The 22,304-nt window shown below is 42.1% G+C and overlaps 1 protein-coding gene across 1 annotated transcript in view; it reads right to left on the bottom strand.

Annotated features, from left to right (window-relative positions):
* The window catches only part of FAR1 (fatty acyl-CoA reductase 1), a 98,662-nt gene that overhangs the window by 24,153 nt on the left and 52,205 nt on the right, over positions 1 to 22,304 (bottom strand). Inside the window, exons 5-6 of the mRNA XM_018559746.1 lie at positions 14,776 to 14,951; positions 5,905 to 6,084 (exon numbers count right to left, since the gene is read on the bottom strand). Of these exons, the coding sequence (XP_018415248.1) occupies positions 5,905 to 6,084; positions 14,776 to 14,951 (356 nt within the window). The remainder of the gene's footprint in view (positions 1 to 5,904; positions 6,085 to 14,775; positions 14,952 to 22,304) is intronic.

Genomic DNA, 22,304 nt, shown 5'->3' on the forward strand with positions numbered 1-22,304 from the left:
CTGCTGGGGATTCTGCCATGTGTCTTGTGACTGCTAAGTGTATACATCAGAGCTTCCATCCAAATGATCAGCACTGAAAAGCTTCTCACAGCACATGGTGAATCTCAGCCCTTACCGGCTGCCCACAAGACATGCAAGTATAACAAGAGATTGTAAACTCTTTTTTTTTGAAGCGTTCTGACCCCAAGAATAAAACACAGAATGGGGAGTTTACACTTTGCAATCTTCACTGGCTGCATAATAGCTATAGGTCAGTGAAGAAAGAATAGGAAGACAGCCCCTGAGCCTACACCTTTTGAATACAATTCTATTAATCAATGGCACCCCCATCATCACAAGTCATTACATTAGTAGATTCGGTTTTGGACTAATGGGGTTTTTTTTTTCTTGGTAACCTGACCTTGAGCTTTCCTTTAAAACTAAAAATAGTCTACACACCATGTAGTATTCGGATGTGAGCCCGGTACTCCTACCAGCGTTCGGACCCATATGACCATGGTGGTGCTCGTAGTGATAGTCATTAATGGCGCCGTGCATGTCAGGTTTGCAGAAAGTGAAGATCACCAGCGCTCGAGTAGCATCGTTAAATCCTTGTGCTCATTTATTGACGCAAAATGTCACACACATTATATAGGCCATTAGTCTACACATCACTCGTCAAAACACCTGCACCCAAGCCGAAACATATAAAAGGTGCACCTACATACATATACTACAACCAAATAATTACTGATTTTTTGTCTTTACTTTTTTTTTTTGGTCACTGGGATACATTCACTAATGTACTCCTGTGACCCAAAGTCAGCATATAGTGGGCTACTGCCTGCTTTATGCTAACAGTGCAGAGCCACGCTACAGCCATGAAGAATCCTGACACTATTGTAGAGATCCACCCCGCTGCCTAATTGACAGCTGGCTCTGCCTCCCTAGAGCCAGCTGTGCCCGCCCCCTCCTGTCTGTCCCTCCAATGAGCGCTGGTGGAAAAGAGAGAGGGGAATCCCTGGGGGGGGGGGGGGAAGCAATGACTGACAGCAACAGAACCGGTGAGATGATCGATCAGCAGTCACACGATAGCACAACTCTTGATCTATAGAGCCAGAGTGTGACAGCTGAAGTGCCCCGCGCGAGCTCTAAGTATTGGGAAGAATACATTTTGCTCTCCCAATCCTTCTCCTTTAATGTATCTAAAAATGCTGCCACCATCTAACTAAATATAAACATTTAAGTCTAAATCATAAAGGGGGGGGGGTTGTGTTATTTACTGGCATGCAGCATGCTCGTTGTGTTGCAAAAAAAAAAATGATAGGGGGTGGATACAATCCTGAATATGTATCACAGTGTTTTCAATTGGCTCCATATTGCAACGTGCAGCTCGGTGACCTAGCTAATGCCATTTTACACACAAGCAATAATGGGAGGTTTATGGCTGAAAATTCTTATGATAGTAGATTTTCAATATATTAGCAATCCATTTTTATTGGGCTTTTCAAAGGGTTCAAATACTGTTTTGCAGTATAAAACCGAATATCTGTAAAATTAGAGCACAGTATTGTATCTTCTCATACATTACAAGGTCAATGTAACAACTCAGCCTTTGTATTACATATCTATGGAAACAAGCAAAACACAGCCAATCAGCCAATTACGAGAAAGCAGAACACCACCACCCAGCCTTCACACACCCATTTACTTGCACTTATCTGACATACGCAGTATTTGCTTTGCAGGTAGCGTATAAAAGGTCAAGTAATAGGTAAAAGGAGGGCTGGATTGAAAAGGAGGGAATGAGAGGCATTCCAAAGCCTAGGGCCCAAAAATGTTGCATTACAAGTTTTAAAATGTGTCTTGAAGCTCTGAAATTCTAACCAAAGCATGAAGGGTTGTGCATGTCATAGTGACTACAACAGAACTAAATATCTCAACACCTCTTAAAAAATATGCACATCCTACAGAAGCTGCACGTTATACAATTATAGTTCAGTAAATGTGGTCTGGAAGAGGATTACAACCTGTAGACAAAGACAAACTCTAAGGTTTTTGTTCATTACTGCATTTCCACCATTGCAACCAAATGAGAAACCACCACTAGGTTTGTTATGTGATCCCATTTACACAGTATGCCTTAAAGGCCAACTTCAGGGGGGAAAAAATTATAATTTACACACCGCAAAGGGGGAATAAATGGTCATCAAGCGGAGTATTATGTGTGGAGGGCCCCTGCAAAGTATTACAAAAAAATTGTAAAAATGAATTTTGCAGCACGCCATCTTCTGCACAGAACATCGAGCCGATTGGCTGAAGGTGCAGTCTTTCATCTGGCCAGGCTCAGCTCACATGTGAACTCCGTGCCTGACAGCTTTGCTTCACATGCAGTGCATCACGGGCGTTACTCTCCTTGGTGCCTGGAGAGTAAAGCCCGTGATGCACTGCATGTGAAGTGCTCGCGCCTAACAACCGAATGGACTTCGCATTGTGCCACGTGGGTTTAAACGCGCAAGCAGATTGGCTGAAGATTACATTTTTCATCTCGCCACGATCAGCTATGCGAGCTTTCGCACGCTGACGTGCCGGAGTGAAAATAACATGACACTCCACGCGAAGGTCCACCGCTCCGTGTGCAGTGTGTCACAGTCTTGAGAGATGGGACTCGAGCAGTAAAGTGCTCCGGTCACATCATCTGCTCCTCTTTAATTGCCCATTCATAAAATACCTTGCATTTTTGTCAAAGAATACAAGGTGTTCTAAAATTGAAGCATGAGGGACAGGGATGCGAGATCATCTATCGTATCCTCCTCCAATCATAGAATTTTGAGAAACATACAAGGCATTTTGTGAATGGGCAATATGTGAGGCGGGAACATGCTAGGTGACTAGGTGGCAGTTCACCGCTCGGTTTACATCCCTCTCTCCCCTCAGTGACTGGAAGCCCCACATTATGTGTAGTAGAGGGCATGCTGCAAGGGAAGTTTTTTTCCTTCTATACTTTGCAGCGGCCCTCCACACAGCATTTTAGTGATAATTTATACACCCAGTGTGGTGTGCAAATCATTATTTTTTTTTCTGGAGTCTAGCTTTAAAATACTTCTTACCTTTCTACTTGTTTATTTGAAGCAAGTTTACATGCAAGAGTTGAGGCAGCTTGTATTGTTTAGCAAATTTTGCAATGTGCTTATTTAGGGACAGACTGCATTGAAAACTGGATGTCAGCGATGAGACTTCCTGACTGTCGCAGTACTAAAGATAACATGTATAAATAAATATTATACAATGCACATATTGAGAGTGAGGCTTTCCTACCATCTAAGATAACCCTACCCTTACCACCTTGCATCATTTATTCCCACTGCAGTTTAGATCTTCCTTTGGGACATTTTCCTCCAGTTTCAGACGTTTCCTGGCATGGTCATGTCTTTACCCAGTCAGAAGACATTACCTACCCACCTGAACCTGCTTACATTTACTCAAAGTGATTTATAAGATACCAAACTGATGAAGTGTGTGTATATATTTCCCATATTATTATACAGGATTTATATAGCGTCAACCATTTGCGCAGCGCTTTACAATATAAGGAAGACAATACAATTCAAGACAAGATGGTAAGGAGGGCCCTGCCCCTGGGGGCTTACAATCTAAAAGAGCAAAAGAAGGTATCAAATCTACCCTCTGCTTACTACACTGGCCTTCCAACAACCTGCTGCCCATGTACCCAAGCAAGGTTTTAGATTCCTTAACCTAGCAAAAAGTCCAGGCTGGCTGGTCCTAGATTGTCACAAACCAAATAGGACTGCTGCACATGTGCCGGACCACGTACAAAAAAAAAGCAGAAGAGACTTTGCATATCCTGCATGCATCTGCAGAAAAGAACAGTGCTGGGGATGCCTGAAATAAACTTCAGTTTGGTGCGGATTGCTGGGAAAGGCGGCATTGCCAGTCACACGAGCAGCAAATTAGACCTCTTTGGTGTTCTTTTGAGCCTATACAAGAAGGTTGTCACTGCTTGATTTGACATTTTTAGAAATCATAGTAGTTGAAGGCTTAAAAAGGAAAGGCACTTTTAAATAAATTAATAACAAGCTTTTATCGTAATTTAAAAGGTTATTTAATCTTTGTTTGAAAGTGGAGCTCCATTATAAACTATGAAGCGGCCCCAGCTTGTCATTCCTCTGATGTAGACACTGACAAGAGCTGCATTTGATGACTGACTACAGATATCAGACAACTGTGGGTGATCTATTGAACTAACCCCTCTGCCCAGTTTCAGCAGCTTATTTTTACACCCGCTGCTGCAGAGTATGAACGGATGAGTAATTATAGAAGCCTTGGCCTTGCTATGTGATCCCTCCCGTCAACAGTCCGTGTATTAATTCCCTCTGGCATCATGAAAAGAAGCCAAGAAAGGCATAGCGTGCAATTACCTTGCTAAGTCACCTTTGTTCTAAGGCTCAGGCACTCGTAAAAAAGCCTGTATGAAAATGATATTGGGAAAGAAAGAAAAGAAAATACACTAGCTTTCACCTGGATATGTACCGCTGTGCCAGAGAGGGTTGGCACAATGCTAAATCATTTATGCAAGATTTAAATTAGGGCTCAACATACGACTAATGTATTGCTGAGACCAAGCTGCACTGTATCACGTTGCCATTGACACAAGAATAGCAAAATTGAAAAAAAAAAAAAGTAATGAAGACAAAGCTGATAAGAAAGACTGATACTGCAAACACTGCCTAACCCATTTACCATGTAATTCACTGACCCAGTTCTAGAATGAACCACCAAATAAATGAAAATGTCAATAGCCCAAAGTTTAAGAAAGATACTCCGGGGAATTTATCAAAACTGGAGCAAACAAAATCTGGAGCATCTGTGCATGGTAACCAATCAGCTGCTCTCTGTTCAGTTAAGATTTGAAAATGAAAAACTGAAGAGAGATGCTGATTGGTTGCCATGAGTAACTGCTCCAGGTTTTGTCTGCCCCAGTTTTGATAAATTCCCCTCACTGTATGCAACACGGAAATAAATAAAATGAAAACAGCTCTGTGATAAAATTAATGCATCACTTGTGTACAAGATAAAATCACAACTCAACTCACAACTTTCCTCAAGGGATTCATTTGCGACAGCCGCCGCTAACAATGAACCAGAAAAACAGACCACTTGATGAAAAGAAGGTCAGAAAATCCTGTATAGTTTCCTCAGGAGAGCAGCCGCTACAGACTGTCAAATGGCAATGATCTCAGAAGTCTTGACAAACAGATGGCTCCCATCAAGTGGTCATACCACTCAAAGCAAGCCCATCCTAGTGTAAAACATGCATCATATATATTTATTAAAGTAGATGTAAACCCTGAGGCCCCTTTCACATGGGTGCTCCAATTGGGTCTGCTTGTCAGTTTTTCAGGTGGACACCATCTGATGCCCAATGCTAGTCTATGGGCAGCCGTGTGTAACTGGACCGGTGTGTTTGCACCTGGTTACCCCCAACTCCAGCCAAGTCCAGAGAAACAAATGGAACAGAGTTCTGTTTCAAAGGACCTGATCGTGCCGAATCAGGGGTAATCTGATGTAAACTGACATATATCCGTTTAAATCCAATTCCCCATAGACTGATGCGGCGTCTAGTCATTTCAGTTTTGATTACCTCCATCACAAGATGTAGGTAAAAGTGAACTTCATTCCTTACATCTTATTCTGTTCTACTGAAAAATATTACAATACTGACTCTCCTATATCATCCTTCTTGTTTTTGGAGCACGCACAAACCAGTTTGCACAGCAGCTTTTTAGACAATGATTTACTAGCCAAATGCCTGTGCGAACGTGGCTTAAAGGTTTAAGAGCTAAATATATGATAAGATCACTTTACAAACCACTCAAACGAATTGGCATAGCAGTGAAAACGTACTCTAAAGATTCAATTAGTTTCTTTGGGTCCACCGGTGGTGGGTACACCATTTCTTCGATATGCTTCCGATTACAGTTGGCATATGCAGTGGAAACGTGAATAAAAACTTCCAGTTTCTTCATCCTTTGTGCTAGGTGTAACAGCTGCTGTGTTGCTATAACATTCAACTGCATGGCGTCCCTGCAAAAAGATCAGAGAGAAAGAGATCAGTAAATGCAATAAGGCAAAGCAAACTGAGCATTACAAAACTGAAGATAAAAGGCCTTTTGCAAACCTGGCCATAATATAAGAACCTCAGTACTAGAAACTAGGGATGTTCAGATACCAGTGCTGATACTTAGCATTTTCATGAGGGTTGCAGCGGTTGCAGCGGTTGCAGCTGGGACGGGGCTCTGGTGCTCCCCCACTGTCCTGAAATCATTATGGTTTTAGTAAAACTGTCACATGACAATAAACAAAAACGTGTCAGTACTTGTATCTATGAGTACTTGGACAAGTATCAGTACTTGCAAAAATGGTATCGGTGCATCCCTTTATACATGTTTATAAAAACAAAATCATACAATAAAACAGAGATGTACAAATCCCAGGAGCTCAGCATGCTTCTTACAAATGACAGCCGCCTCCTAACTTTTGAGTTTTTCTCTAGTCTAGTCTTGGAGCTCGAAAAGTATCTGTACTGGTACCGAGTACGGTACTTAGTATCAGTGCATACCTAATAAAATTATTACTGGATAATACTAAATATAATCCAGGCCAAAATGTCCAAAAATTGCAAGACTTTGCAGTCCTCTGATCACCCAAATTCTACGGGAGCAATTCAATATGCAGGTTGATGGTATTTTGTCCTTCAATTTATTACAGTATCTCATACACAGATTTGCAAATGCATCCTCTAGGGGCCTTATGGGAATGTGATTAGCATCCTTGCTTTAAGCAAATGCGTACAGAAGCCAAAACAACCCAACAGCATTGCAGAGCAGATGTGACGATGTACATGTATGTATGATGTAGCATAACTTTCAGATATACAAAGAATAGATGTGCTATCCCCCACACAGCAGTACTAGGGAGTCACAATAGAGGTATGGTGTGGGTCCATACGGAGTCTGCTTTACAATGATAGCTGTAAGCTATATTATCCTGTTGAGAGAGCGTATTAGCTTTATAAAGAGTCAATGGTTTGGAAAAGTTTAGAGCTGACTTACTACAAGAGTAGAACAGTGAAAAGGTCATCATGCAGCCCTAGTGAGTAGCAAGCAAAGCCTGCATATGTAATAAGCAAATATACATAGGAGCGTATTTATAGCGGTATTGGCTCCTCTTTGCAAAGTGACCTCACACTGTGGCCTGCATTTTACAGCCCACTCATATAATGTAGGCTGTGGTGTGAAGCCTGCGTTGTGTCACAGAATTCTGTCAGCTTAACAATGGAGAAGGATCTCCATAACTGAAAGAGTGTCCTCATAGGACCCGTGACTGGGCTTCCCGCCTAAAGAAAGTTGCTCTGAAAATGGCCATTTTGGGGAGAAAGTATAATGGAAAATTTCACTGACTGCAATAAACGGATTGATGATTAAGATATTTTAACAGTGACGGTTCCCCTCTAATCTCCATCTGTCAGTCATGCCATCTGCATTCTCTTTTTCCATTACTTGTATGCCTATCCTATTAATAGTATGGCATTATCCCTCAAACTATAAGATCCAAACACTATTCACATAGGAATCCATGTGACCCTCACAGCTATCTGTGGATTACAAGCTAATCCGTGTGACACGATAGGAAGCTAAAATGAAAAACTTTTAAAGGCAGATGTTTTATTCAGTGTTTAGGATGCTAGTGAAATGCAGGGTAACTTCTTGTAAAAATGGAAGCTTTGACTGTGCGTATAGTATACAATTAGAAATAGCTGGCTACCATTGGACTTGTGCAAAACTCTGAATTCCTTTTTAAAAGTGTACCTAAACACAAAGGATTTTCCTACGTCATAGGGAACATCTATGAATTGCAGGCCGCGATTGCAGAGCATTGATTTCAATGGGGTGACATGCGCGCTGCAATTGCAGAAAAAGGTACATATACCTTTTTGGTGATACGAGGCATGGGCGGAATCGTGGCAGCAAATCGCACGATCCGCCCAGCGCAACTGGGGTGCCATTAGAAAATAATGGCACCCACAGCGCGATCGGTGTATACCTAGGAGTCTTCTGACCGTGCGGATATCGTGCACGATCGCCACGCAGTGCGGTGTCGCCTAGGTGTACACCAGCCCTGACAAATGTCTCTTACCTTTGGCAAAAAAACAGTGTACTTCCTGCGACTTAAAACCAAACTAAATGGGGGGCAGCTTTGATATGAGGAAGCGAAGCCCTGCCACTTCCAAGATGGCCACCTCCATGAAAACCCCAGGAGTAAAAAAAGGCATGGTGTCAATGTGGTGGAAAAAAACAGCTGTCAGGAGCCAACAGCAATATTGGTGACTAGCCCTGGAGTTATCATGCCAAAGGACAACTCACTGGAGAGATCACTTTGTATTTGCCATCTCTGCAAAATGTTCTAAGGACAGGAATTTCCCATTCATTAGGTCATAAAAAAGGTTTTGTTATCTTCATAAATTATGTGTCAGGAATCCTCAATATATTCCATGTGGCAGTTGAGCTCAGAAAAGGTGTGTGTACCACGTCTGTGAGCAGACAGCTTGGAGCTCTGCAGGAGAGAGACGCATCAAGCTGCAGATAAGTGCAGAGTCTCAATCTCTGAAATGACAGGAAGGAAGCCAGATAAATGTCTGTTATTTCTGAGCTTTGAGAGCACACTCTTATCTGCTTCTAGATGTGTTCTGGTGCCTCTTTCAACATTCTGCACAGCTTCAAACTATCTGCCTCCCTTGCATACTGTGTCACCCCTAGCTTTCCATATATAAGAAATAGGCACACCAAAAGAGGGAAAAGCTCAGCCATAAGTCACACCCAACAAGCTGTAGGGAGACACGTACTCGCTGTGTCAAAAGTTGCAAGAAAGGCGTGAGAAGAGCTTCCCCGATTATGAAATAGAGAATGAAAACAAAACAGTCTTTGACTCCAAACTGCTGATGAGATGAATCAGAGCTTGCATGCACACTTTTAGTTACCTCATGACGAATTAAAAATTATTTTCCAGTCTGAAGTCATAGCTTTTATAGGACCTAAGGGGTCTCTGGCTCCAACCCTGAACAGGACACTTGTCTGCAAGGAGTTTCCATGTTCTCCCCATGCTTGTGTGGGGTTCCTCCGGGTACTCTGGTTTCCTCCCACACTCCAAAGACATGCTGGAAGATTAATTGGCTCTGGTCTAAATTGGCTCTCATATGTATGAATGAGAGATAGGGTCTTTAGATCGTAAGCTCCTTGAGGGCACGGACTGATTATGCACCATGTAAAAGCACTGTGTAAATTGTCGGCACTAAATAAATGTCTGGAATAAATAAATACAATTTGAGGATCTACAGCCGAGTGATACACAAAAAGGATAAATTTCAGTTAATAGTTAAAGTACTTGAATGCATTTTGAAGATATAACTCCTGAGTTTAATGTTACTTTAAGCAGGAAAAAGGATGGTGCTGTCGGTCAAATGTAATAGGGACCAGGCTGACAAATACTAAATCTATATGTGAGGCAAGGATGGGATTTTCTAAAGGTTTGATCAATCAAGAAGAATGATTTCCTATGCGAGCACCCGTTCTCCTTAGCATTTAAACCATCTTCATGAGTTTCCTCCCAGTGAGGCCAGACCTATAGAAATGATCTGAACTGATGTCTCCAACAGGGCGCCATCTGAAAGCCTAGCGTTTGCCCTCTCAGCTCTGTAATATTAGCTCACACGCGCAAGCGGGAGATAAAGAGGAGACTATGAAGCGATAGTGAGGCCATTAGCTTTACTACTTAGCAGAACTAGCAAAATGCCAGCAAATAGCAAGTCAGAGGAAAAACAAGTATGGAAATAGATCTGTTGGGGGCAAACCTAAAATCTAAGCCAAATGGGAAAAACTTCCACCGATTTTTAAACATATAGCTAGTATACAGACAAGTCAGGACAGGACTTTTAGTTCCTCATCAGCCTAAAGCATATACATAGCCAATAAAGCATTTTTCCAGTTTTCGATACAGTAGGAAAGGGTTAAAACTCCTGTTCCTTTAAGCATACCAATATAACAGGAAAGGATGCACCGATATCGGTTTTTCGGTATCGAGTACCGCTTTGTTTTGGGTACTCGCCAATACCGAATACAGATACCAGAAGTCCCATTAAGGAAGCCAGGCGGTGTGTACTGACTCGCCACCCAGCTTCCCGATTAGAAGTGAAGCCGTCTCCACTAGGTGACGAGGTAGCATGGAGCCGGCTTTCTAGCCAATCAGAAAGCCAGGGGCCACGTCATTACACAGCGCCCAGCTTCCCAACCAATCAGGAAGCCGGGCAGCGAGTCATTACACGCTGCCCGGCTTCCTAATTGGCCAGGAAGCCATCTCCATTCATAGAGCTGGCGAATCAGGAAGCCGGGCAGCATGTAATGACTCGCTGCCCGGCTTCCTGATACCGGAAGCTGAAGTATCGGGCCAGGCAGTGGAGCATTTGGGCGAGTACAAGTACTCGCCCAAATACTCTGCATCCCTAATAACAGGTATTAAAGCATCCAGGATGAATAGTGCTCACTTATCAAACAGCCAAGGGAACACACAAGTACAATCACAGCAGCCAGGCTTACAGGAACAATTTTTCCAAAGCTGGAGGGTAATGGCAAGTCTACCACTTTGCATGCAAACTGTTAACAGAACATAGTCTGCGGACAACAGTGCTGCTGAATGGGATAGAATAGCTTCTAGTGTAGAGCTGCTGCTAACGATTATTTTTAAAATCGATTAGTTAGCCGATTATTACGTTCGATTAATTGGATTTAAAAAAAAATACATTTTAAAAAATGGCTCCAGTGATGGAACTACTAGTTTGTATTGAGATTGTAGTCCATCACAGGAGCAAGCTTGGAGCGGTGGAAGTAAAAAAGAAAAAAAAGTGTGGTGTGCAATATAGTGAAATGAAAAGTGTAAAATTATACAGCAATGAATGCAGAATGGCACCGGCTATAGAGGACATGCAGCTTGTGTGGAGCCGTGAACAGGGACAACTAATCAGAGGCCGATTAATCGATGATTGAAAAAGTTGACAACTTTTTCAATCATCGATTATAATCGATTATGTCGATTAGTTGTTGCAGCCCTATACTAGTGTACCTGTTTGGATATGAAGAAACACTTCTGGAAAGGCTTGCTGGAATGAATGAATGGCCGTGTGGATTGAACATCACAGCAACAGCGCTTGATAAGGTAGTGTCCATAGTGCTGGATAAATGTACAGAGGCATATTCCACAAGGATGATGAGAAAACCCTCCACTTCAGTCAAAATAGTTGAGAACTCGCCATGATTCAGAGTGAACCTCTCTCCATCTTCTGGAATATCACAATAAATGCATTGTTTATTCCGTTCACTGCCACTGGAAGCAGAAAACTTGGTCACTTTTGGTTTTTCAGTGGTGTTATTTCCCGACTGCTGTGTCCGGAGAAGAAATGAATCAAGCTCCACCTGTGCTGCATTAGCTTCAACTCAGTTCAGAGGTGACATCAGGAGTCTACTCATGTCTCCTTAAGGACAACCGTTTATTTCCATTGGGCTATCATTAGGGGTTTTGTTATCCCCCCCATGTGACAGCAATAGCATACAAAAAACTAAATATTTTTTAAAATGTTCCACTCCCGCGCAAATACACACATTGGGTGAACCTACATACAAAAAAACAAGGATTGCATCAAACGTTAATTCTACATACACTGGAGTGAGAGCAATAATTCTAGGGCCATCATTCGCTATTAAAGACAAACACAAGGAATGTACAAAATTAACCCTTGCAGTGGGGCTACCCCCGCACTGCAAGGGTTAAGTGCTTGTCTTGGTCTAGGGAAGGTACCGTACTTGGCACAAGTACAGGATACTTTTCCAGCGCCTAGACTAGAGAGAAAATCAAAAGACCGCTCAGAGCCCGGGGGAGAAGAGGTTGCAGGGACCAACAGTCAGGCGAGTATATCCGCCTTATTTTAGACCTTTGACAAAAACGAGCTCTTAACCCTTACAGTGCAGTGTTAGCCCCACTATAAGGGTTAACTTTTCATATTCCTGGAGTTCTTCTTTAAGTCTAAACTTAAGCCCTGTAAAGCCCTGTAAAGGGTGTTAATGTGTTGTCTATAGACAAATGTTTGGTCCACTGACATATTTGGTATTTATTTAGTTGGGGGTTTTAAGTAATCTTCAAGTCTAAAATGTGCTTTATTTTAATGTGTGCAAAACATGAAGAAAAACGGCCCTGGCAGCGAAGGGGTCAAACATGCACACTGCAGAAATTGATGCATAACACAAGTGTATATTTAAAAGGTGACCAATAAGAACAGATTGCCCACGATAAAAAAATGATTAAAAAAAGAGTAATACATGAGCAAACATGACAACCATCAATCCATATCAAATATATTTCACAGTATTGTAAATTATAATTTGGACACCTTTTAATGTTCCCTCGTATGGCAAAGTTAGGGTTAACTATCAAAGTGTTTAAAGAACTACAATTAAGTACAGGGGAGGGTTTCGGTCCTGTGCATTCACTAATCATTGCGATACAGAGAAGGGAGCAATGTTCGCTCTGATGGGCATTGAATTCAGTTTCCACCATTTTTAATCAGTTGGGGCTTTTATATTTTATCATCCTTGTAAAAATTGTCTTTTTGCATTTACAAAGACCTGCAGGCACTACCTTATTAAGTGCTATTACCATGATGTCCAATCCCCACAGTGAGCCGTTCCAAAAAATTGCTTTCGTTCATATTCAAATGGACACACCGAGAAGCTATTCTATACCATTCAGCTGCACTGTTGTCTACAGAAGATGTCCTATTAACAGTTACAATGAGGTGGACTTGACCCTATCCTCTAGCTTTGAAAGAGTTATTCCAATAAGCCTGGCTGCCATGATTGCATGTGCTGTTCTCTCAGCCATGTGAGAAAGGGAGCACTATTCATCCTGTACGTTTATAATCATGTTATAATGATACTCTTGCCAATACACCTTACGATAACCGTATGCCATTGGTGTATGGGCAGTGTACAACCGCAAATACTGTACAATCGTACGACTTTTGACTTTCAAGCATGTTTGAAAACTTTGGTCGATCGTACGATTATTGCAAGGTTAGTGGCTTTTCCGTACGTCAAAAATCGTACGATCTACACTGCTCATGCGCAAATGAAAATACGTGCAGTTGATTACCGAAATTCGGCCAGGTGCTTTTCTTTAATTACGGCTAATTGAACCTTGCGATAATCGGGGCATAATGGTGCCGCCGCACGACAATCGTACGACGGTTCGATCATCGGACGAAAAAAGTGTTGTCCGATAATCGTAAGGTGTATGGCCACTTTAGACACTCCCCTGTCTTATTGTGTGTTTTTAGTGTCTTCTTATCTGAGTGGGAGATTTATTGCAGTGCAATATGGACCTACAACCCAATCACCAGACAATACCTGTATTCTCAGGGGTTTTAAAGAAGGATAATCTTAAAAAGGAGAACTATGAGGTGAGTGATTTATACTCATCCTCATAGTTAGAACCGACCTGTGAAAAAGAAACGGTCACAGGTCGGCTCTATTGATCGGGAAGTGAGCGAACACATACCGTCGCTCACTCACTTTCCGATCATCTCCCTGCAAAGAGCCGTGACGGTCAGGCTCCCTGTAGGACAGCCCCTCACTCCCCCCAGCGCTGAGTGGAGGAACGAATGGGGGAGAGGGCGGGTACAGCTGGCTCTGCCTCTATATAGGCAGAGCCAGCTGTCACTCAGGCAGCTAGGTGGATACCAACAGTATTGTCGGGATCCGTCCCAGCTGCGACACTCTCAGTATATCATGGGCAATAACTCGCTATATACTGAGCTTTGGGTCATTGGAGGAGGTTAGTTTATGTCCTCCTGTGACCCTAAAGAGAACCATGGGGAAAAACACTTACCCCACAGTTCTCTTTTAACCCTTGCACTGGGGTTAACCCTTGCAGTGTGATAAGGACTTGCCTAGGGAGAAAAAATAACAGAGATAAACCCCAAACTACTATCCCAGTTGGCTTCTAGGTCAGTCCCTTGAGCCTGTCTCTTCCTTCGCTCCAGCAATGTAATGTCCCTCAGTGCATACAATTCAATGCATAGGACGTGATGTCTCACAGGACCTTAGACTGCTGGAGCAAAGGGGGACAGAGGCTCCAGGGACCGGTCTAACAGCCAGCCAGGATCGTGGCTCAGGTGTGTATAACTTAGTCATTTTAGCTCCCTAGACAAAACGAGCTCCTAACCCTTGCAGGACGGAGGTAGCCCCACCACAAGGGTTAGGATTGGATTTGCCTGGAAGTTCTACTTTAATATTGTGGACAGTTTATTTTCCGTGTCTTGGTGGTTGACTTTTCCCTTTACTTCCTGTCCTGATGACAATGGTCACCAGGACAAAATAGGGGTGAATCTACCAAGTAAGACTAAAGGCAGCAAAAACCTGAGGAAGATTCTTATCTTTCCCTAATCGATTTAAACAAAAAAAGTTTTGGACACACACACACACACACGTCAGAAGGAAACTGTCAATTTTCCCATTTTGTGTAAGTGTAAAGAAATTACAATTAAAATAGAGTTCCTCAATGATGAATTTCTGATTTCTAAAACATTGCTTTGTGTTAAATAAATACATAAAATAAATAATTGTTTAATGAAGCTAAAAATTCTGAATGTCAACAAAGAACCAGCAGACTCACCGAAGCGTTTCATTAAAGCGGACTGTGGCGGCACAGTGGAACAAGATATCAATGCAATCTATTAACATTTCTTGGTCTTCCTTCGCCAGGTCCAGCTCCGGCTGGGTGAGCTCACTGCTCACAGCAATCAGCTTCTCCGCACAATGTGGTTGCTCTTCTCTCACCCTGTCAAACAACTGTGGGCAGAAAAGAGAACATTACTTACATTTGTCCAAACAATATCAGAATTAATTTCTCTAAATATTTAAGAATGTTTACTCAGAGAAAGCATTTCATATTATGATAAAATGCCACAATGATTTATTTTCTGGGGTTCCTTGTGCTGATGCTGCTTTAGAAGAACCTTCGGGTCAGGAGAGGGCACCAGCTTAGGCTGGATATACACCACATGTGTTGCGGTTGGTGGACTTAAAATGCACTTGCACAATTTTTCACAGCAGGAGCCAAAATACTAAAATTTTCCCTAATGTGCATTGCAGCGCTTTGAGATGCATTATAATGCATTGCAACACCTTGCACTTAAATGCAGCACTCCCCATCTTTGCCCAGCACACACCAACCCAGCGCATGGATGTGAACTGGGCCATTGAAATCAATGTACATTTTACATACTGTATTACTTGCATTGACAAAAGCGGATGTTTAAAACTACTTTTTGCTTCCCCTGGTTCCTTGTCCCCTCCCAGTTTATCAACATGCTAATGACACGTTTCCATTTTTCATTACAAAAGAGAAGTTCATTGCTAGAGTTTACATACACTCAGGGCCCATTCACACCATGTCTGGATCAGATGGGGTACGTTACATTTTTTTTCTGCACCAAAAATGCATTTGTATGTGATTTTTGGGCTCTGTTCACACCAATTCAGTCCGTTCCAGTGCAGGAAAAAATGCTGCATGTCACTTTTTTCTGCACTGGAACGCGTCACAAACACATCGCACTGGAACGCAACAGAAGCTATGACATGGAGCAGGAAGAAATTTGCATAATCACATTGCCCTCAAAAAACAAATAAAACGCATCACAAACACACTGCGTTTGCAGAAACGCGTCCAGATCTGGTCCGGACATGGTGTGACAGATTCCTAAGACCTGTTTCACACCTAGGCGGCACAGTTTTTTGCACGTTGTGCAAATTTTTAACACACGTACATGTAACACACGAATGGCAGCTCATAAAACAACACGCAAAAACTGACAAAAATGTGCTGTGTGTTTTTTGGCATTTCTAATGAAGTCTATGGGGCAAAAAAGGGCTTTTATCTGCCCAAAGAAGCTCAGGTACCATTTCAGGCGCTTGGCGTTTTCCTGCTCAGGTGTGAACCAGGGCCATTGAAAATCATGGGATTTCTTGTGCTAAAAGCACTTTAACTGTTCAAAAACTCCTAGGTGTGAACCAGGCCTAAGAAATATTTATTACGGGTATTTATATAGCACCAAGAAGTTTACGCAGCACTTTACATATTCACATCAGTCTCTGCCCTCAAGGAGCTTACAATCTAAGATCCCTATCTCACATGCATACATACAAGGGCCAATTTTCATACATATGAGAGCCAATTTAGACCAGAGCCAATTAACCTTGCAGCATGTCTTTGGAGTGTTTGAGGAAAGCGGAGTACCCGGAGGAAACTCACACAAGCACAAAGAGAACATGCAAACTCCTTGCAGATAGATAGTGACCTGGCCAGGGTATGCGGTGTATATTTTAAACACGTGTTTCCCTTTAAGAGGGGGATGAATTCCAATTTGAATTTTGCCATAAACAAAATACGCATCAATAAACACGCAAATCAGCAATCTGTAAAACATTTCATGTTCGATTGTCATCATAAACGTGGAGAGGGGAATTGTCAACATCATAAAACGTGGAGAGGGGAATTGTCAACATCATAAACGTGGAGAGGGGAATGAGTTTATTGCATAACTACAGGTAAGGCACCTGACAATCCAGTTCCTCCATTTTTCTAATTAGAGCTCTGAAAGAAGGTCAAAGATTGAGATGTGGGAGGATAAAAAGCAGTCAAACCTGGTCTGACTGCATTGATTTGGTGATCATCATCCTACAGTCATTTCTCCAATCACTGCCTGCAAGCTACAAATTTACAGAGAACTTCTCCTAGCGGCAAAAAGTTCTAAATTCTGAGGTCCGTTCCTTCATTCTCATTGTTTCCAAGCCCTGAGGATGGGGGTTGTGTCTGCCCCTGAAACATGGTGGCTGTTTGATCAGCACAATTATTAGACTTTTCTGTGGACTTGAACATCTGTTTTCTGTCCCTGAAGCCATTTCACGGCATCTTGAAAGAAACCTGAGCAACGGTCAACTACTTCGTCTTCCCACTCACGTATATATCAGATCAGACGCTTTTAGATCAAATCTCTAACAGCAGAAAACCATCACCACCTACAGCTAGAGGAAGAGTAAAGCTAGGTATATACACAATTAGAACTTTGTTCCCCATGGTCCCTGTGTGTGTTGTAAAGTAGTCACCGCTCCAAACTCACTCCCGTGATGGACTACAGTATCAATACAAATTAGTAAACCAAACAGGAGATTGTAGTCCATCACGGCAGTGAGCTAGGAGCGAGCTTGGAGAGGTGGCTACTTTACAACACACAGGGACCATGGAGAACAAAAGCAGCCCCCCTCCAGAAGAAAGGACAGTGTCAGCACCAATTCAGAGATGCTTGGAGTATCTACAGCCGAGTGATACACAAATAACATACATTATTAATAATTAAGGTGCTAAGAAAGTATTTTTAAGATTTTACTCCTGCGTTTACGGTCACTTTAAAATTACATTTAAGTCTTCCCATTCTATCTCTGCTTTTCATGCTTGCCTTATGTGGTGCCTCTTACTGCGATCATCATGTCCCTTACACCCCTATCCAGCAGTCCCACTAGCACTGGTGCCGGTCTCTGATCCCGCGCAGACTCCTCTGTCCTGTGTGCACACTCACGGCTGTGTGCATTTACTAACCATATCTCTCCTCCTCTCCCTGCCGGTGAGATAGACTGTGCATGCGCCCGCCCACATCATTCTCCTGCACAGCCATTGTGTCCTGCAGCTGGCAGCGAGCTACAGAGACACGGGTAAAGTAGGAATGCACCGATACCGCTTTTCCCCGGTAATGAGTACTGATATTTATATTTCGGTACTCACCGATATAGAGTACAAATATTGGTACTTCCGCTAGCATGGAGCTGGCTTCCCGGCCAATCAGGATTACCTGCCGCCAATCTTCGGGATTGGCCGGCTCATTGCTGTTTGAGCTGGGAAGCCGCTTTCCAGGCCAAATCAGCAACGAGCCGATGAAACAGCATGGAGCTGGCTTCCCTGCCAATCAGGAAGCCGGGCGGCAAGTCCTTACCCGCCTCCTGGCTTCCTCATTGGCCAGAAAGCCGGCTTTATGTTTCCTCACGGCACTACCTGTCAGAGGAAACCTGTCTCTGACCGGACGTTCTGGTATTGGGGGTAAGTATCAGAGTATTTAAGAGTACTCGCCCAAATACTTACTACCAGCACCGATACTAGTATCAGTACATCCCTACAGAAAAGTATTTCCTATTTGGCCACTTTTTTTTCATGTTGTAGCATATACACTGAATGGCCAGATTATTATGACCACCTGACGTTTGAAGGCAAATTAGCTATAATTTGCCGCTGAAGTTGCTAGAGGGCCAGACCATTATAAATAGGGAAGCAGGTGAGTTTGTTGGCGCTGTAAAACGGCAAAGGGCACAATGGCTCATATACGGTGGGACTGTCCAAGACTGAGACCATTTTGGAAACTGGTCTTTGATAAATATGAAAACACAACAGACCTATCACCCCCTCGAACCCCACAGGTAGCCCTACTGTCAATGTTCCCTGGCTCATTTGCATCTGTCAGGAGAGACCTTTTGAGATCCTTCCTGATAGCTGCAAGGGCCGTTATTCCAAGACATTGGAAATCAGATGTGGTTCCTGGGATAGAGGAATGGAAAGTGGAATTAGACCACCTGATGTATATGGGAGGAATTGACAGCTAAACTTTATGACAGAGAAGATAGATTCCATGCAACCTGGTCTTTGTGGTTGCAGGCTAGAGAAGGATACTAAACTAGCAATAGAGACCCTTGGATGGGAACATACTAGAGGCTAATTGAGAGATTAAATAGAGGTATAAATATGTGGGAAGGTAGCAAAATTACACGGGGAAATGAACGTAAATGGGTGCTCCTCCCCCCCCCCCCCTTTTTTTTCTCTCTCTCTTCTTTTCTTTTTTTATTATTTTTTGTTATATTATTTTTTTCCCCTTGTTGTTGTTTTGTGTTTGGTGTAAGTTTGTTCAGTAAGTGAATGGACTGAGGTCCAATGTTTATCAATGGGATTTATAAACGATATGATGTTATGCACTAGGAATAATATGAATGTATTGTTCTAATTGATAATTTATGTGAGAATAAGCTGTCTGTGATCTATTTATAAAAATAAAGTTTTAAATATAAAAAAAAAAAACAGAGACTTTAAAAATTCTACTTTAAGCGTGCCAAGAAGTTGGTTATGGACGTGCAGAAATGTAGGAGGCGTACTAGATTATGTCAACTAATTTCACTCGTATCCTAATTAGTATCAGGCCTATATGAGTGTCTGCCAAGCATGTGCTCTGGTAACACCTTATTCCAGCTCATTTCAAATAAAACGCTTGTAGATCATTATCTCCAACAGCAGAAAACCACCACTACCACCTACAGTTAAAGAAACAGTAAGCTTGGCAAGAAGGTGCAGAAATGTGAAAGGTGTAACAGATTAAAATTGTATTTATAAACCTAAAAATAAATCTGATTTTCTGTACCAAAATTTCCATAAGTTCTATCCTCATAAGCAGATCCATCTAGACTTACTGAAGATGCCCATAGGATGGACTTCCTTAATGCACTGACACCAAATACTATGTAACTATGTTTTAAAAAAAATTAGTTTTCATGTATAATCTGTAATCATTTTCACTCAGCCTGACAAAACTCTATTCTTCCTCCCACCTCACAGTGAACACAGGGAATTTCTGCAATGTTACATCATCAATGCTTGCTGAAAGCAATGCATGATGGGATATTTAGTCTTGAGAAATGGAGATTGCATCACATCAAGCAGCAGGGAAAGAGATTCAAAGCACACTGGGAATCCAGGAAGTTGGTGAAAGTGATGGGCAGACGGAAGGCAGCACTCACTACATAAAAAAGGGATTTGTTTTCAAGTATGTGTGTGTTGTAAAGTAGTCACAGCTCCAAGCTCGCTCTTGTAATGGACTACAACTTCAATACAAAATTAGTAAACTAAACATGAGATTGTAATCCATCACAGGAGTGAGCTTGGAGTGCTGGCTACTTTGCAGCACCCACGGGGACCATGAGGAACACAAGTAACCATCCTCCAGAAGGAAGGACAGTGTCAGCACCAATTCAGAGATGATTGGAGGATCTACAACTGAGTGATACACAAATAAGATACATTTTTGTTAATAGTTAGGTACCTGAATGTATTTTTAAGATTTTATTCCCAAGTTTAGGGTCACTTTAACAAAAAGTGAGCAGCCTTTCACGTGGTTGAACAAAGCGAACACGGGACAGGAGGTTAGCTGGAACCACTTTCAGTTGGATTCACCAGCAGTTGTGTTTGATTAATGTATGTGGACAGTCAACATATTATATACGAGGACATAGCACTTGGACCTTGAACATCTTTATAGTATGTATGCAGTACACATCTAATTGATTGTTTCATCTGCTCCGTTTCTGAAACACATTATTGTACTTCCTTGTCATGATTATTTGGCTTTGTGTTCCATCACAAATTGTAGATGTGTTTGTTCTTTCACATTCAGCGTGTCACATACATCAGGGCTCAAAATTTCAAGTCCTGAGCTACTAGCCAGGCCTTAAGAGTTACTCGCCACCAGTTGCCCCACCTAACCCCCAACCCTGCCTCGGCCTTAACTCCGCCCCTAAAAAAAAACATATGTTTTGGGTTCCCCATGTGTTTATTTCACTTTAGCGCTTGCAGCTTTTATTAGGTCATATTGCCCTGAGATATTATTGAGATTTCCATATGGGACATCTTACTGGTTTGTAAAAGGTCAAATATGTTAGAAAACATACAGCCCACAGCAAGTAACTAGGGGCACTCAATTATAAAGGTCAAGGGAACATTACAACCCTAAAAAGGTATAGGCCACCTTTTGCAAAAATATAATAAATGTATTCACGTTAATAAATAATAATACATCAAAGCATTTATAATAACCAAACAAAAAAAGTGCAAACAGAGCATTGCAACTACAATCAGTACATTGTGGGTGCAGTGAACAGGCTCATGCAGACTCTTCCTCCAGCCCCATACAGAGGTACAGACCTGCTGTTATGGGGCTGGAGGAAGTAAGTGAGGTCACTTACCTTGGTGGCAGATGGGACTTGCAGCATCTCCATTGACAGATCCTGTGAATTGATAACATAGCTGTGCAGGTGGAGACACACACAACCACGCTGAATTCAAATAAAAACATAATGTTGCACGCAATTACAAAATGGTCACACGCAACCCGAGCCAGCACATCCATTTGGGTGTGCTTGTGACCATGTGTAATAGCGTGCAGCCGCGTCCTCCCAAAGGGAAGAACAGGATGCTGCTCGCAATTACACGGGATCGGGTCTTTTCTGAGGGTGTGCAGCCGCATGAATGAGCCCATAATACATCAAATAATGTATTTCTCTCAGCTTCACGAAAGCTTACAGAAATGGTGCAGACAGTCTGCAATGAGTTACATGGTCATGGTTATATTTTCTGTCTTTGCAGACATTTTGGCAATATCTCTCTTCTTGGGTCCCAGTACGGTTACATTTTTTTTTTATATTTGGGTGCTCCGATAAAGAGTTTAAGAATTTAAGGTATAGAGAGTTCAATAGGATAGCAAATCCATGATTATGGAGCATCATAGTTCTCTCTATTATCTTAAAGTCAGACTCCAGCCATTTCTTCCATTTAATTATGTTTAGCATATTGAAGGGTTAGAACTTCCATCGAGATTCTATTGCTTTCTATGAACCCACCTGGCATATTTCCTTTTACTGCTGTATATATGTTGCCACATTGCCTGGAACACCAGTATTGGCAATTGCTAGATATCCTGAATGCCCTTCAATGGAATTTTATTTTATAAAATGTACTGACCTACAAAGCTTTAGATGTGACGATTTGTATCAAGAGGAAAGGCAAAAGGAATGAGAGCGATGTGGGTGCTATGCTGACTGCAGTGTATGAGTCATGACAGCCCAGTGCAGAATCAGTACCCAATGACAGCCAAGGGTAAAGGAGGATATACAGCGTACATCCCTGCACTAGTCACAGTACTTCACTGAAATCTGGATGCCAGTTCTTGATGTGTGGCAAAAGAGAACCGAGCTAATTATTTACATTAAATATGATATCCAAAAAAATAAAAAAAATAAAAATCACAGAAATAAAACACTTTTGTTTTCCTGTATTTT

Source organism: Nanorana parkeri, unplaced genomic scaffold (genome assembly GCF_000935625.1).
Source record: "Nanorana parkeri isolate BGI_ZX_2015 unplaced genomic scaffold, ASM93562v1 scaffold414, whole genome shotgun sequence".
Classification (NCBI taxonomy): domain Eukaryota; kingdom Metazoa; phylum Chordata; class Amphibia; order Anura; family Dicroglossidae; genus Nanorana; species Nanorana parkeri.